This window comes from Populus euphratica, unplaced genomic scaffold (genome assembly GCF_000495115.2).
Source record: "Populus euphratica unplaced genomic scaffold, PopEup_1.0 scaffold251.1, whole genome shotgun sequence".
In the NCBI taxonomy this organism is placed as follows: Eukaryota; Viridiplantae; Streptophyta; class Magnoliopsida; order Malpighiales; family Salicaceae; genus Populus; species Populus euphratica.
The window spans coordinates 349,688-367,514 of record NW_011499988.1 but is presented as its reverse complement, the minus strand read 5'-3'; the positions used below and the strand labels follow the sequence as shown (position 1 = coordinate 367,514).

The 17,827-nt window shown below is 35.1% G+C and overlaps 2 protein-coding genes across 2 annotated transcripts; one reads left to right on the top strand and one right to left on the bottom strand.

Moving 5' to 3' along the window:
- The first annotated feature begins 580 nt into the window (after positions 1-580).
- SEX1 (Pyruvate phosphate dikinase, PEP/pyruvate binding domain-containing protein) lies at positions 581-16,335 on the top strand. Its single transcript, XM_011046976.1, is given in 35 exon segments — positions 581-715; positions 939-1,290; positions 1,403-1,447; positions 1,563-1,672; positions 1,776-1,854; positions 1,965-2,056; positions 2,159-2,315; positions 2,563-2,787; positions 2,942-3,304; positions 3,407-3,514; positions 3,662-3,760; positions 3,853-3,993; positions 4,085-4,173; positions 6,735-6,869; positions 7,121-7,283; positions 7,390-7,479; positions 7,557-7,742; positions 9,201-9,263; positions 9,349-9,411; positions 9,512-9,571; positions 9,657-9,809; positions 9,963-10,046; positions 10,178-10,354; positions 10,442-10,548; positions 10,725-10,938; positions 11,051-11,154; positions 11,263-11,398; positions 11,542-11,667; positions 12,278-12,385; positions 12,996-13,094; positions 13,569-13,742; positions 13,848-13,940; positions 15,654-15,695; positions 15,698-15,777; positions 15,917-16,335. Coding segments are annotated over 34 exon segments (4,437 nt in total). The 5' UTR covers positions 581-715; positions 939-1,023; the 3' UTR covers positions 16,122-16,335.
- A 171-nt stretch (positions 16,336-16,506) lies between these two features.
- On the bottom strand, positions 16,507-17,482 carry LOC105140232 (heme-binding protein 2-like). The gene is made up of 2 exons (XM_011046975.1): positions 17,175-17,482; positions 16,507-17,097 (listed from the first exon to the last, which is right to left on the bottom strand). Exons 1-2 carry the CDS (start codon positions 17,414-17,416, stop codon positions 16,656-16,658), a joined length of 684 nt encoding a protein of 227 aa, XP_011045277.1. The 5' UTR covers positions 17,417-17,482; the 3' UTR covers positions 16,507-16,655.
- Positions 17,483-17,827: the final 345 nt, after the last annotated feature.

Below are 17,827 nucleotides of genomic sequence, written 5' to 3'. Positions count from 1 at the left end.
ATTTTAAATTATTTTTATAATTTTAAATGGTTTTGATATATTAATATTAGAATAAAAAAATATTATTTTAATATATTAAAAATTATTACCACATAATAATAAACACCTTATAATTATATTACCACCTTATAATTATATTACCGTAAATATATTACTACTATATTTATTATAAAGTGATTAGATAAAATGTTTGGAATTTAAAAGGAAATTGTTTATATATTTATTATAAAGTGGAATTTAAAAGGAAATTGTTTATATATTACCGAATTTAATTATCATTTAAAAACCTATGAATATATAAACTTAGCATAAGTATTTACAATTCATTAAATAAAAATATTTTTCATAATTATGAGATATATGAGAACATGAAACGGTAAATCATGAAAATCGCGGTGTAAACAAGGGACGATCAAGGATTAAAAAAGAAAAAATGAAATATCATAAAGCCACCGGCGGTCACGGACCCCACGCTTCCCTCCCCATTTCACTCGCTATCAGTGTGGCACGTGACAAGCTCCCCTTCCCGAGTTTCCAGCAACGTGGACACATATAAGAAACGGCCACGCCATGTTAACTTGCACGATATGCTCTGCACTGCACTGCACTGAATCAGTGGAAGAATCCAAGCTCCTCCTGCTTCTCTCTTGCCTCCAAAAATTTTCTTGCAAAAAAACACTCTCGATTCTCTCTTCTTGTTCTGACTTAATTCAAGGTAAAGCATTTCTTTTGTTTTGAAGAAAAAGAAATTTGATCAATTTCTGTCACAGAATCCCCGTCTTTATTTTAGAAATCCTGAAAAAGAAGGAAATGTTCTGAATTGTTTGAATCTTGTTAGGCAATTAGTTAGATTACAAGCTAATTCTGATTGAATTCTATTAATTTATCTTAAACAATAAGAATCTGAATCTGTTTTTGTTTTAATTTTTAATTTTCAGGTGAGTTGAGGGGACTCTGGGAATCATCCTTGAAGGTAAAGAAGAGAATCCAATTTGAAGGAATAGTAATAATAATAATTAGAGTATGAGTAATAACAGTACCATAATCGGGCATTATAAAGTATTCAACAACCAGAGTTTGCTTCGTCCAACGGCTTCAGAGCATCGAAGCAGCAAGCTCAATTCTTCAGGCATTCCTGCAAATTCTTTGTTTCAATCTGCACGTAGGCCGTTGTCCAACTTTTATGGAAACAGTTTAAAAGCCAGGAAATCAAAATTAGGCATCGTTGGAGCACGCCGCTCTTTTATATTCACTCCGCGAGCTGTCTTAGCCATGGATCCACCTTCTGAGGTAATTTTTTGTTTTAGAGTTTGTAGACATGGAGATAGCTTTCAATGAAATAAAATGAAATGCCTTTTCTTCCTTTGGTAAGTCAACTGAATAACAAACTCTTTCGTTGCAGCAGCTTGCAGGGAAATTCAATCTGGATGGAAATATTGAAATGCAGGTATTTATAATCAACAAGGGATGAGTGAGCATAGCTTTAATTACTGGAGCCAAGTTTTGGTGCGTTTGTTGGTTATTGTAGATGTGATATGGATATTTTTTTGGGTAATGAGCAGGTTTTTGTCAGCAAATCCTCTGGTTCATCCATCGCACAAGTAAATATTCAGATCAATTATAGTAGTGACTCTTTGCTTCTACACTGGGGTGTAATACGTGATAGAAAGGAGTAAGTCTGCCTGTACTTGCTTTCGGCTATATTGACTTAATTCTCCGTTGTCGTTCTAGTTTTGGTTATTTCTCTTTCTTATGTTGGTTTTCTTTTGTGTCAGAAAATGGGTGCTTCCTTCTCTTCAGCCAGATGGAACCAAAAATTATAAGAACAGAGCCCTCAGATCTCCTTTTATGGAGGTAAGAGCGAAAACGCAAAAACAAGATTCTTTGCCTTTCATTTTACTGAAAAATGTTTGGCTGACCTAAATAATTAATTTTTGCTGGTTTGTACTTTGTTTATGTCCTAGTCTGGTTCCAATTCTTGCATCAACATAGCGATTGATGATCCTGCGATACAAGCTATAGAGTTTCTTATAGTTGATGAAGCCCAGAATAAATGGTGAGCTTCAAAAGTCAACTTTTGCTAGCTCCCTGTATGTTGTTTGAGCTCATTACAATGTGTGATATTATTTCTTTTCGTTTACTTCTCTTAATTTGGCAGGTTTAAGAACAATGGCCAGAACTTTTATGTTGAGTTACCCATGAGAGAGAAGTTGACCATTCCTAATGTCTCGGTTCCTGAAGAACTTGTGCAGATTCAAGCATATCTAAGGTGGGAAAGAAATGGGAAACAAATGTATACCCCTGAGCAAGAGAAGGCAAGTGTTAAACATCGTTTAGTATAAAGAGACAAACTATTTGTACTACTAAGTTATAGTACTTTAAATTTGCATCTGTGCTTTCCTGTCTAGTTTTTCTTTTGTTAGCAAGGAAGCACCTGTGTCATGGTTTTTTTCTTTGTACATGCAGTTCTTCATAACTTCCTTTGATTTGCAGATAGTTTAATTCTATGGTTTTGATGTTTCAAGCACTGTCTTACTTTGATGGATAAATTTTCTTGTCTAGGAGGAATATGAAGCTGCTCGCTTTGAGCTATTGGAGAAAGTAGCCAGAGGCACTTCCATTGAGGATCTCCGTGCAATGCTGACAAACAAAAATGATATACGTGAAATTAAGGAGCCATCTGTCTCTCAAATAGAAAACAACCTACCTGATGATCTTGTGCAAGTACAAGCTTATATGAGATGGGAAAAGGCAGGGAAACCCAATTTTTCTCCGGAGCAGCAACAGGTAAATTTCCTTTCTTTTCTTGGCCGGTTAGTTTCCATAATGTTTTCCCTTCTGGGGTAAACAGACACTTACTAATTTCCATTTGCAATTTAAATAGATTGCCTCTGATTGCTTGTTTGTGATATTTATTGGCATAATGGTTCCATGCATATAGATGGAATTTGAGAAAGCAAGAGAAGAGTTGCAAGCTGAACTGGGCAAAGGTGTCTCTGTTGATGAGATTCGGAAGAAGATTAGTAAAGGAGAAATCAAGACTAGTGTGTCCAAGCAAGTTCAAAACAAAAGATATTTCAGCACTGAAAGGATTCAGCGCAAAAGGAGAGACATAGCGCAGCTTATCAACAGACATTCTGCTAAATCAGTAGGGGACAGAGCTTCCAAGTCTGTGGAGGAAAAAGCTTCAATAGAATCAAAAGTCTTGAAGGCTGTTGAGCTTTTTGCCAAGGAAAAGGAAGAATATGATGGTGGTGCTGTGCTGAACAAGAAAATCTTTAAGCTTGCTGATAAGGAACTTCTGGTAAGGGATGTGCTAATCAACTGTGTGCCCCTGCTCCATCAATTACAGTTTTTCTCTTGATGAAACTTCTCTCAAATTTAAAACTCCTCAAACATTGTCAAGGTACTTGTAACAAAGTCTGGTGGTAAGATGAAGGTTCGTTTGGCCACTGATTTTGAAGAGCCAGTTACTCTTCACTGGGCTTTATCTGAAAAGGCTGGAGAGTGGTTGGTAAGATTTTTATGCCTTTTAACTTTAGACATTACTCAGGATAATATAGACCTTTGGAATCAATATCAATGTCTTCATCTTCTATAACCTGTAGCCAGTTTCTCTGTTATTTGATCAGATTTAATGCATGCATGCATGCTTTTGCAGGAGCCACCTCCAACTGTGTTGCCTCCTGGTTCAGTTGCTCTCAAGGAGGCTGCTGAAACACAACTTAAAAATGAGTCCTCTGCTAAATTTTCTTACCTGGTGAGCATGTTATTTTTTTTATATCTTCCTGTGTCCCATAGGGCTTTGAAATCTAACCATGCCTTTCAATTCTACAATCTACCTTATAACAGGTGCAATCTTTTGAAATAGAGATTGAAGAAGGTATTTTTGTTGGTTTGCCATTTGTCCTTTTGTCAAATGGAAGATGGATAAAGAATAATGGCTCGGACTTCTATATTGAATTTAGTGGAGGATCTAAGCATGTCCAAAAGGTTGTCCTCAATTTTGTATTCCAACAAGTATTTTTAATACTCTTCTGTGTTTCTTTCATCATTTTAACTAACTGAAATTTTCTTGACAAAGGATGCTGGTGATGGCATAGGAACAGCCAGGGCGTTGTTGGATAAAATTGCAGAAATGGAGAGTGAGGCACAGAAGTCTTTCATGCACCGGTCAGTAAAATGTTCATAATCATTCTTGTAGTTCAGAGTGTTTATGAGAGTTTTGCTCCTCTTGTTGCCGGATATGTGCTAGTTATGTTCAGCATAGCACACAACACCTTTCAAAATGCTCATCTTTTTATCTTTATGTCGCTTGCATGTGTTGTATGCACACTCTAGTTTAGATTAATGTTCTCTGTTTAAATGTTGTCATGAGTCATTGGTTCATTTTCTTTGTTGCTCTCAGTAGCTAGAGATTAGCATCTCTGTTTCTTTAAAATCAGGTGAGGATGCTGATAACTGCTGCTTGGATTCTTTCCAACTGGGAAGCCAATTGAAATTTTAGGAATAAAGTGCCATAGAGAGTGTTTCCATTCTGTGTTATTACCTTTTTGGTGTCAGAGAAACATCCATAGATTTGTGGACATATAACTTTCTAAGCTTGTTTTGTTATATCTGTGGTTAGTGGATGTTTCCTGTGTTTGTGCTTCTATTTAATTTTCCAAACTTTTTTTGTATTTGACGACCCTTTTATTTTATCTCCTTTGTAAAATTTTAGTGCAAACCATTTTGTCTCTCTATAATTTCCAAAATGTTCCAGTTCGGCCCTTATAAAGTCACAAAGTCATCATTTTATTGACAAATTGTTTCAATCCCAAACCAGCTGTCCAATTCGCTAAAGGAAACAAACAGATTTCCATTCCTTCACTTTAAAAAGACCTTGGGTGATTTTGAATTTTTTTCTGCTTTTTTCTATTTCACATAATAATTGGGACTCGCTAAATTGCTTCTTTGACCATAAGGAAAAAAATGTCAAAGGAATCTGCTTACCTTTGGTACCAAATTGGATGGCAGGGGCAGGGTTAGGATTGAAACAATTGGGAACATTAAAGTCTGACATCGCACCTTTTTAATGGATAGGAGCCAAAGAGTAGCATCTTGGAAACTGGGGAAAAAGGTATACCTAAATTTATTGGTGCCAAAAAAGAAAACAAAAAAAGAAAAGAAAAGAAACGGAAATGCTAGAGAGCTTCAATACAGTTGTGGTTTGTCTGAGCTCAAAATTTCCAGTTTTGTGAGTACTTGGTGGATTACAATAAGAGACCCAATTGTAAGAGCAATATTACATGTCTAGTGCTTAAGTGGAAGTGAAAATAATCAGAATCTATTTGCCTGTCATAAAACCATTCAAAGTGAATAAAAGAGTGATGAATATCTCAAGAGATGCAAGTTACATATTTTTGTTCAGAAATACTGAATACATACAGCTGAACACTTACATATCTTAGAGAACATTTTGTGATGGAAATCCTGCTCAAGTACAGGAGGTGAATTAGGAAATTACCTCGGCTTTTTTTTTGGTTCAATGATGGCTCGAGGCGGTGTAAAAGGTGCTGTAACACATGCTTAAAAGTGCTTTTATTTTAAATAATGCTAAATAGCCCCCAACGTTTCATTTGATAGCTTCTAGCTTTGCATAAGGCTTTGAAAACAGCTTTGGATGCTCCACCCGACACATCAAGAAAAGATTGCAGAGAAAGGATCATGGATGCTTAGAATTTAAAGTTATGAAATAACAGAAATGTTTATTATAATTATCATCGCAGCTGATCATGTCAAGACGCCACATGCACTACTAGCATGTTTCTTTTACATCTTAAGAACTTTTTTTTCCTAAAAAATAATACTATCAATAACAATAGATTTTCATATAATGTTTATAATTTCTACCATTGTATTTCAATTGTAATCAAAGAAAGCTCTCATTGAAAATTATTTTGTCCCTCCATACTATTATGGAGTGGGATTAACACTTAAAGGAATAGGAATAAAGCTGGGTTATATGCACTTTGATATCTTGGGAATTAAAAAATTTATGATGTTATTTTGTCTTTTACTGTAAAAGGCTTCCATCTCATAAAGCTTGTCACCCTTTTTCAAGTGGTATCCAATATGACTTGTTAGTTGAATTACATTCCACTCCATAAAGTTAAGCAACAGATCACAATGTTCCTTTTTACATTGTCATACTTAGATAATTAACTAGCTTTACTAAATGCTTAATATTTACTTGTAGAATGATTACTTGCAGAAGCAATTTGAAGTGGCTCTAAACTCTTTCTTCTTAGATCTTTGTTTGCATCTTATTAATACTAAAGATCACAGAGGAAAAGAAAGTGACAATGCTGTATTGTTTTGTGTTCAATAATTTGGAGTTCCATGAAACTTAATGTGTCTTCTTTTTCTATTTTTTGCTTTCAAATTTTTTGTCATGGTGCCATGCTAATTAGGTGATAATGAAGAAATGGCCATGAAGCCCTGTTTGTTCCCACTTTCCCTGATTTTCTCCTTGTTTGCACAACAATTGAACATTGGTAGTGGCCTTAAGTATCCATACGAAAGTTTCTCTTATTTAGCTTTTTATTCATGATGTTGTTGAAATTTTGATGTATTCGATTAATTTACTAGGAGATCTTTACTGATTTGATACGTGAGCTCATATCTACCTTTCTAAGATAATTTTGTTTGTTGTTCTGGTAGTAATAAGTTATACTTCTCTTTCACTTTGCTAGATTCAATATTGCAGCAGACTTGATGGATAAAGCCAAGGATGCTGGCGAATTGGGTCTTGCAGGGATCTTGGTGTGGATGCGGTTTATGGCCACTAGGCAGCTCATATGGAATAAAAACTACAACGTCAAACCACGGTAAAAGATTTAATTAAATAAGTGTATGATGGACTATATTATCTAATGAGCTTCAGACCTTTGTGATATGAAAAATTACGTTGTTCATTCCTCCAAAACTTGGTCTGAAAGCAAATGACCCAACCCAGCGCAATATTTTTCATTGCTCCTTTACTGGAATGAACTATTTGTCATTCGTCAGATATGATTGTGACCATGTGCCATAATTCCCAAATACAAAAATAGTTCTTATTAGTTGCATACCTGTGCAGTGAAATCAGTAAAGCCCAGGATAGGCTTACAGACTTGCTCCAGGATATTTATGCAAGCAATCCACAGCATCAGGAGCTCTTGCGAATGATTATGTCTACTGTTGGTCGAGGAGGTGAAGGGGATGTGGGACAACGTATTCGGGATGAAATCCTAGTTATCCAGGTCTATAGTGGATCTTTCTTGTTATTTTTTCTTTGTTTTCTCTATTTATTTCCTTAGCAAGTGAGTTCGTTGTAAGACTGATAAGGTGATTGTTTGTTGATTCTAGAGAAACAATGAATGCAAGGGTGGAATGATGGAGGAATGGCATCAGAAGTTGCATAATAACACTAGTCCTGATGATGTCATAATCTGCCAGGTGGTTGAAATGGGAATTTGAACATACACTTTTAGTTATTTTCATTTTCCCCCCCTTAAAAATTCCTTTTCTTTCAGGCTTTAATTGATCATATTAAAAGCGACTTTGACATCAGTGTGTACTGGAAAACTTTGAATGAAAATGGAATCACAAAAGAGCGACTTTTAAGTTATGATCGCGCCATCCATTCTGAACCAAATTTCAGGAGAGATCAGAGGGATGGACTTTTGCGTGATCTTGGAAACTATATGAGGACTTTGAAGGTTAGTTGTTCAAGTCATTAGTATCAAAGCTTCGTGTTTAGTTAACTTTTAACATAGTGACTGCACTTGATTTGCTATCAATATTATACTTATGCAGTCATTGCTTACCACATATATCTCTGACTTGGCCTTCATACAGATAATGGGTTTCAATCAAGTGCCAAACACGATGTGATTTATGTCCTGATCAATTTAAGAATTTTTCAAACATACATGGGAGAACAAATGGTTTGAATTGCATGGACCTACACATATATAGAAACCATGTATATTGTCTGTGATCACCGGGGAAGTGTTGGTCAGCCAGCCATACTCTATGGTTAGTGTTGGTTAATGAAGAAGCAACATCTTAATATGGTTAGGATGAGATGAGATCTTTAGAACTTTTTGTTGTTTGTGATCGCCTGGTTGGTGTTGGTGGGCCAGCCATACTCTATGTTAGTTATTGTTGGGTGCTGAAGAAGCAACATCCTGGTAAATTAGCATGAGATAACGATGTTAAAATATATCTATAATAACATAAGAAAGGACTGTATAAGAAATGTGTACTTCCTTTGCAAAGATGGAAGGTGGCACCAATTCAAGACAAGTTGAGGGGAGCTCCATGGTTCTAAATGATGCATGTTACTGATTGTAACATCCATTCCACAATGGAAATGGAGTTCACTGTATCTTATTATTTCTATTTTGACTTACTAAATGATAATCATACTCTCTTTGAAACACTAAACACCTGCTACGGAAAAATAGTACCTTGTATAGTTTTTGGTTCTCCTATCTCCATTGGTTTGAGAGTTGGTGCTTGACATATATACACACATACTTGCGCACTAGGTTGTTGGTTGAGATTGGAAGCTGCATTGTAGAGGGAAAAGTTGGTGGCCAGTTCACTTGATTGAGATGAGAAATATGGCCAAGGAAGACAATGTAGTAATCTATCTATGCATGGCCTGTAACAAGGAAAGTAGGTATTGTGTTTGCTGTGAAGATTACTGCATTCATTCATTGATAATGTTTCTTAGTGAAACATTTGAAATTCATGCGTTACACACTTGCTAAGAGTTGCTAGCAATTATGACTATGATGACCATTTCAGAATTATAGTTTTGAAAGAGAGAATTGGGAGAGGTAGACCAAAATGAAACAAGCTGAAGCGATACAAGATGATCATTCCAAAGTATTGTCCTGCTGTTGTTAAAGCAGTGTATAAGAAATTCGAGCAGTGTATAAGAAGTTTAGCTAATAAGAAAACTAAATGGAGGATGTGGATCCATGTAGCCAACCCTAACCAAGTTGACTGGAGCTGATCACATAGGTGTTAGTGATAAGAATTCTACATTGTGTTTATGAGTGCGTTAAATTGTACTATTTGCTTTTGATGCCATGTGAACTTCCTCTGATTTTCACCTTTGGCTTCATTATCTTGATTTCAATCTATTTTTTCTATTTTGAATATAGGCAGTTCATTCAGGTGCAGATCTTGAGTCTGCTATTACGAATTGTATGGGCTACAGATCTGAGGTAATGCCGCTTGCTGAAGTTTCTCTACAACGTTTTCTTTTCTTAGAGTTTGATAATACGTTTCTCCTCTCTCCTCTCTCCTCAGGGTCAAGGCTTCATGGTTGGAGTGCAGATAAATCCCATTCCAGGCTTGCCATCTGGTTTCCCAGTAATGTTTTGAACTTCATTTTGAATGTTCATTCTAGATGCCATCTATACAATACAGAATGATAAAACCATCTGTGTATGTTCTGTATCTTTTGAAACAGGAATTGCTTCAATTTGTACTCAAACACGTTGAAGATAAGAATGTAGAAGCACTTATAGAGGTAATTGAAAATTAAATGTCAGAAGTTGTAATTATGATTTGCACTGATACTTTAACCTTGGCCTATTGGCTTCTTTTTAATACAGGGTTTGCTAGAGGCTCGTCAAGAGCTTAGACCTTTGCTATTTAAGTCCAACAATCGTCTTAAGGATCTTTTATTTTTGGATATTGCACTTGATTCCACTGTTAGGACAGCTATTGAACGGGGGTATGAAGAATTAAGCAATGCTGGACCGGAGGTAAATCTATCCTGTCAACAATTATCTTTGGATATAGACTGTGTTCAGTTTGTGTTAATCTTAATGGATTCTTATATTAATTCTTCTCTACATATGTGCTGCTTTAGTTTCACTCTCTAATTTTTATATTCTTGATTGCTTCCTTGATAGCAGAAAATTATGTACTTCATCACTTTGGTTCTTGAAAATCTCGCACTTCCTTCAGATGATCATGAAGATCTTATTTACTGCATTAAGGTAAAATTTCACTTTAGTACCCCCAAATATATGTGACGACTTGCATGTAAGTAAATATGTGGTAGCACACAATCATTTAGATAATGGAAACTTTCCATTGTCATTTGAAATTACCTTCACTGTATATGCAGGAATGGAAACATGCACTAAGTATGTCAAATAGCAAAAGTGATCACTGGGCATTATATTCAAAATCAGTCCTTGACAGAACTCGCCTTGCCCTTGCTAGCAAGGCAGAATGGTACCAGCAGGTTTTGCAACCATCAGCGGAGTATCTTGGATCACTGCTTGGAGTGGACCAGTGGGCTGTATGTTTTTAATTGTCTCAAAGTCCAAAACTTTTCCCTCGTACTCTAGATTAATTGCTTACAAACCCTCACTGTCAATTCTTTCAGTTGAACATATTCACTGAAGAAATTATCCGTGCTGGATCAGCAGCCGCATTATCTACACTTCTTAATCGACTTGATCCAGTTCTTAGGCAGACTGCTCATCTTGGAAGGTTAGCATGTTATTCATGCCATGTCTATGCAACTAGCTCCTGTTGGATTACTAGGAATTTAGGGATGTTAGTCTTAATGAGAGCGATCACACATCTCAACAGTAAACATAGGATAAGGAATACCTGCCAGTTACAAACTGTAACTCTGAAATGCAATTGTTGTTGGCCTTGAACAGCTGGCAGGTTATTAGCCCAGTTGAAGCTGTCGGATATGTTGTCGCCGTGGATGAGTTGCTCACTGTGCAGAATAAAACTTACAAGTTCCCAACAATCTTAGTTGCAAAACGAGTAAAAGGAGAAGAAGAAATTCCAGATGGTGCAGTTGCTTTGCTGACTCCTGACATGCCTGATGTACTATCTCATGTTTCTGTGCGAGCAAGAAATAGCAAGGTAAGCAACTGTTACATTGAATTAATGCCCAAATCTTTTCCAAACTGTTACATTGAATGTATGCCCAAATCTTTTCTGGGTGATGTTAAAAGGATAACGTTGTCAATGGCAGGTTTGCTTTGCTACATGCTTTGATCCCAATATTCTGGCCAACCTTCAAGCATATGAAGGGAAATTGTTGCGTCTGAAACCGACATCAGCAGATATAGTTTATAGGTTATCCTATTGTTCCATGCCATACTTACCCATTGTTTCTCACAACCTGCATCGAACATGTTTTACAACTGTCGTACTGAAATTCATATTACTAATGATGAATCACAGTGAACTAAAGGAGGGTGAACTAGCAGATTCAAGTTCAACTAACTTAACAGAAGGCAGTCCTTCACCTATAAAGCTGGTCAGAAAGGAGTTCAGAGGCAGATATGCCATATCTTCTGAGGAGTTTACCAGTGAAATGGTGAGGCTTTAAAATGGGATCCAATCCATGTTTAATGAACCGCCTTCTTCCCTTTTCTCATTCTAGAAATTAATACAATATGCCAACTGTCATTTGAACTGTATTAATGGATTTTTAGAAATGTTTCTGGGATTCTCTTATAGGTTGGTGCCAAATCACGCAACATCTCATATTTGAAAGGAAAAGTGCCGTCTTGGATTGGGATTCCTACATCAGTTGCTTTACCATTTGGAGTTTTTGAGAAGGTTCTATCTGAAGATTCGAATAAAGTAATTGCAATCTCTGAATTTCATTTTGTCTTTTGCTAGCAGTTTTAGTTGTATACATCGAGAACACTAGCTGCTCAATTCAGATAATGATTGCATGATGGGGTGAACACTATTTCTGTTGTGTAATGGATACATGTTCAGCTAATGTAGAAATTCAATTGGAAGGCATAAAATTTATTAACTGAGTTGGAAATGAATTATTTTTTGATAAAATAGTGTTTGAGTAAAACATAGGCCTAACCTGAAAGCAATGAGAGGACATTTGTATGATGTGTATCTATGATCCATCCACCAGTTAACATTTTGTGCTAGGTGTCCAGATTAGTTATTGTGAAACCTCTTGATGATCAGGGGATGTTACTGTATTGTTCTTGAAAGTCTTAAATGTGGAAGAGAACCCCTCTTTGATGTGTTCTTTCTGCTATCCCTCGTTCATACCTATGCGAAAATAGTAAGATATTGCTGAATGTGCAAAATGAACTTTTACTTCAATTAAATATTCTCACTGTCTAAACGAGGAGATAACTGATTTTTTGGCATGCTTTCCTGAGTCATTGTTTAGGAATTTTCTGCCTGATTCTCTGTGTCTGCCCCTCTTTTTTACTGGCAGGAAGTGGCCAATAAGTTGCAACTGTTGAAGAAAAACTTAGGAGAAGAGTTGAGTGCTCTCAGGGAGATTCGCCAAACAGTTTTACAGCTGACAGCACCACCGCAACTGGTATGTGCTTTGTACAAATGATGCCTGACATATATTTCAGGCAATATACATGGATATCTTTACATCTCCTGCTGAGGATATCAATCATAAAAGAATAGATTTCCTCCTTGGTCTTCAATTCTCTAGGAAACAATTTCAGTTGTTAAAGTTATTATGTATTTTAATTGGCTTTTTTTTTAAAAAAAAAAAAAAAAAAAACCCTTCTATGCAAAGAGTTCTCAGTAGCGTTACTCTATTCCCCCTTCCTCTGAACTATCAATCAACCACAGATTAGCCCAACATGCAGGCAATTTCAGATCGATGTATGGGTCTTAAACTCTTTAACTTTGGTTGTAAAACTCTGGCAATGAGGATATCCTTCTCCTAAACCTCTCAATAAAACAGATTTTTGCCTGAACCTTTTTATTATTTTGGTACACACTACGTTTGTTTTTGGTAGTCAATTGTTTTATTAGAAGAAAAAGGTCCATATACATATAAGTGACATAATTAGCAGCGAGTTTTTGGTTGAACATAGTGTATATAAATGTTGTATCTTGTAAACTATACTGTTGTATCAGGAAGGAGTACTTCAATTGAAATGTAATACCTAAGCTAGAGTAAATTTTAGGTCCAAGAGCTGAAGACCAAGATGCAAAGTTCTGGGATGCCATGGCCTGGTGATGAAGGTGAACAACGATGGGACCAAGCATGGATGGCTATAAAGAAGGTAGACTGCTTTCCTTTACTGGAAAAGACCATTTTGATCTTTAAATAATTGTCAATGTAGTCTCTGTTGCTTCTACCTAGAAGAACCCTCACATGGTTATGATGGTTTGTGGTTTGCTCATGCAATTCCATTCCATTAACTCTTTGTGATTAGGTCAGCATGGCATGTTGTGATTTTCTCGAGAACGTACCTTGGAGAGCTAAATCTTTGGTTGTATAACTGGAATAGTTTATCTAGCTTGCTTGTTGTAGATGTTGACAGTTACACTTTTCCTAAATGTTCAATGCTTAGCTGGAGTCCCCCTAAACTTGTCTGTTCAAACATGGCATGCATGTGCTGTTTTTTGATCATTGCGAATGCTTGCTGTAGCTGTGCTTAGAGTGTTTCCTTCCAAATCTTTCCAAGCATATTTTATTATGTTTGGCTATTTTATTTCTTGTTCATGACATTGATCTGTTACATAATTCCTGTCAGGTCTGGGCTTCAAAATGGAATGAGAGAGCATACTTCAGCACGAGAAAAGTAAAGTTAGACCATGATTATCTCTGCATGGCCGTCCTGGTTCAGGAAGTAATAAATGCTGATTATGCATTTGTTATTCATACAACCAATCCATCTTCGGGGGATTCATCCGAGATATATGCTGAGGTATTGTATATTTGGTACACTGTTCGCTTTTTCCTAGTGGAAATTCAGTCACAATATAGCTGGAAGAAGCAGAAGGCATTGATTGATCGCTCCCTCTTGACACAGGTGGTGAAGGGACTTGGAGAAACTCTAGTCGGAGCTTATCCTGGCCGTGCATTGAGTTTTATATGCAAGAAAAATGATTTAAACAGTCCTCAGGTAAGCACCTTTATATTATTAACAAAATACGAAAGGGTGTGGCTAAATCTCTTGGCCACAACCATAAAATAATATTTATTAAAATATTGTTTTGTGAATTTTTTTTTAATTTCATCCTTAATTATAAGATTATTTTGAAAATAATGCTTTGTAATTTTTATTTTTTTATGTTAGGTTATATACCGATTTCATGAATTTAATTTTTTTTATATTGCAGCCTTTCGGTCTCGTAGATTTAGGTTTTTTTTTTTTTTTAATCTTAACCTTTAACATTAGATTAGTTGAAAGTGGGGCTTTGTAATTTTATTTTTGATTTATTTTTTATGAATTTATCTCAATCATGATCTAGATTACACATTTAACCTGTTAACTTATCTTGACTCGAATAATTTTTTATCTTACTTTTTTAAAATGATTTTTGTTTTAATTTCATCTTTTAATATTGAGCTGGTTGAAAACTGAGTTTTAATTTTTTTTTATTTGTTTTTTATGAAGTTATTTCGATCTTAATATCCGAGTCGTGTCGTGAGTTTGATAGGCTGATCTGGGTGGACCATAAGTTATTTTTTAATTGAGTATTTTTTAATTGGGCTTTGTGATTTTTTTTTTAATTTGGTTTTCATAAGGTTATTACAATCTCATAATCTAAATCGAATATTTGATAAGTTAAACCGTGTTGAATTGGTTCATTTTTATGTTTGTTTCTAATTGAATTTTTTTTTTTTAATTTCACCATCCAACAACTAATTTTTTTATTTAATTTTTTTCTCAATTTCATCATTTAAAACCAGGTTATTTGGGAATTGAGCTTTGTAATTTTTCTCAATTTGTTTTTTTGTAGAGTTTTCACGGTATCATGGATTTAATTTCTTTTCTTGATTTTAATATTGGATATATTGAAAATAGAGTTTTATAATTTTTTTATATGTTTTTTATGAAGTTATCGTAGTTTAATAACCCAAGTCACGAGTTTAACAAGTTAGTTCATGTTGATATATATATTATCATTCAATATTTGATTAGTTGAAAGCTAGACTTTGTATTTTTCGATTTGTTTTCTATAGGATTACTTGGATTTCATGGCTTAAGTTTTGGATTTGAAAGGTTAACTCGAGTGATTTTTGTTGTTTCTTTTAAATTTTTTTTTAATGTTATTTTTTAATGAATTGATTGAGAATTAATCTTTATAATTTATTTTGATTTGTTTTTTATAACGTTATCATGATTTTATGACTCAAATTATAGATTTGATATGTTATATGTTAAACCAAGTCAATTCAATATATCATTATTTTAATATTTGAAAATAAATAACATTCAATATTGCATCAAATATTTTAAAAGGATGTTAAATATTAATTATATTTTGAGTTTATAATTATTATTTTTTATATTAGAGAATTTTTAACAATGTTTAAATTTTTTTTATATTAAATAAAATAATTTATCGAACCTGTAACCTATCATATACCAATGATATAGTAACTTCTATCGGTTGTTTGAACTTTACAGTGGACATGGAGGAGTCTTAAGTTCAAGTAAACTCATGGCTTTTATTGTTGCTTCGAGGACTGAATCTATATGATGTATAATTACTTAGTTTCGAAGTAGTGGAAAAAAACTGAAAATAAAAGAAGCTGTGAGCCAACCCATGAGAGCACCCCAATTTTTTTGTAATGTTACAATTTTCCCTTGAACTTTGACATGCCGCAGGTGTTGGGTTACCCGAGCAAACCCATTGGGCTCTTTATAAGACGATAAGACGTTCTATCATCCTCCGATCCGACTCGAATGGTGAAGATCTAGAAGGTTATGCCGGTGCAGGCCTTTATGATAGGTAAAAATCATTCGAGAAACTGATGGGGAGGATATACAGTGTGCATTCAAGATGCCTAGTTGAAAACTAAATCATACTGAAAGAATTGGTGTTATTATCATATTATTATTTGCTCATTTAGTATCTATCTGTTGTGCAGTGTGCCAATGGATGAAGAAGAGAAGGTTGTGCTCGATTATTCATCTGATCCGTTGATCACCGACGAAAAGTTTCGACGATCAATCCTCTCTGGCATTGCTCGTGCAGGAAGTGCAATTGAAGAGCTGTATGGATCTCCTCAAGACATTGAAGGTGTGATACGTGATGGTAATGTCTACGTAGTTCAAACAAGACCCCAGATGTAATCTTCTTTCTCTCTTTTCCGAATCGGATTTTGCTTGTGAGGGTTGTATAAATTAGAAAAATAACAGAGAGGGAAATGAAGAAAGGGAAAACATACATAAACAATCGGGAAATGAAAAGAACAATAAATCCAAATTGCAGCATTGATTATAGTCATGCATCAGTTTACAATCACGAATAATGTCGTATTTGGTACTTGGGTGTTTTGTTTTCCAGTGGAAACCATCTTAATCTGGCTTGATTTTTTTTTTAGAAAAAAAAGAAAAATCAAATTGAAGTTGACATGGCTGATAATAATAGGATTAACTTGTAATTTGATTAACCCGATTAAAACACGGTTTGCTGCTAATTTATGATGCATTGTTTATGATGCCTGAAATCCCGATATCTAATCACATTAGCATTTTATTATCGATAACAAGTGGTATGTCCAGATGATGTTCTTGACAGAATAATTACTGATCATCCCAAGATCATGTAATCACATTACCGAATCAGCAGTTTTCTAGATGCTGCTAATTTCTACGCATGGCAAATCAATATTTCCCTTGTTCAAGGCCATGAGATGAGCATCCCTCTGCACCAAAGCCAGAAACCGCCATCCATACCTCATTGAAGCGCCCAGAGAGATGTTTGGAAGCATTATACTGGGCAATCGTGTAGGAACTTTTACTTTCCAAAGTTCCATTCCAGTGCTCATTTAGACTGGTCTCGAGAGCCTCTGCTTCTTCACTAATGTTATCATCCCTTGCAAACCCAGAAAACTTTCTAATTGCAATGCATTTTGCTCTCCATTTCTCCAACTGCAAATCAAGCTCAGAATCCGGTTGTGGAGGGGTCCCTTTGTAATAAGCTGGCAGGGACATCTTCACGAAGAACGAAGATCCATGTGGTGCCTCTGTGATGGTTGTTAGAACAGGAGCAGTTATGGCAAGCCGAGTAGAGTTGAGGTTCGCCCCATGAATGTACTGATAAAGCCTGAGAATCATAAAGAAACTAAGAAAGAGCGTACATGCATGAAGTCTGATTTATTATAATGTAATCGGAAAGGAAACCTGTGAAATCCAGCCTTGGTAGATTTCTGAAAAGAAGTTGCTTGGACAACAGGAGCAGACATCCATGAGATATCTTTGTACAGTCTGATCTCAAAGTCTGATTGCTGGAGTATCAGTGTATACTCCGGGGATTCAACTGCTTGACCAGAGAAAACAAGGTTGATAATAAAACTGAGGTGAAATGCTGTTAAGGCATAGTAGTATGGGGAAGGACTCTCCATTCCGTCTTCGACAAATTTCATCAACTTTGCACTAGCTTTTATGGACAAACCATGTCTCTTCCAACGTACGTTATAAAATTCAGCTCGGCTCATGGTTTGAGTTATAAATTCAGGCTATCACAATATTTTATTTCAAAAAAGATAAAATAGAAAGTTAAATCATCTCGCACTAGTATTTTAATTATTTTAATTAGATTAAATCTCTTTCGATTCCATAAAAAACCTAATCTAAATCAAGTTTTAGATTACTAAATTATCAAATTAATTTAAATAAGGTTGAGATGTTAGTATTCTCAATCAATATTCAACATGACATCAATTATATTTGTTTGTATTAGAAAAAAAGAAGATATATATAATTTTTGGAAAATGCAACAAGAACGGTAGAGGCAGTCATCACATTTATTTATTTATTTTTAAAAAAAAAAAAAA

Coding starts and splice junctions, on each gene's coding strand:
- LOC105140232 (XM_011046975.1), bottom strand. CDS start 17,416: ATGAAATTTGTCGAAGACGGAATGGAGAGTCCTTCCCCATACTACTAT. Junction 17,098..17,174: donor ACCAAGGCTGGATTTCACAG/GTTTCCTTTCCG, acceptor TATGATTCTCAG/GCTTTATCAGTACATTCATG.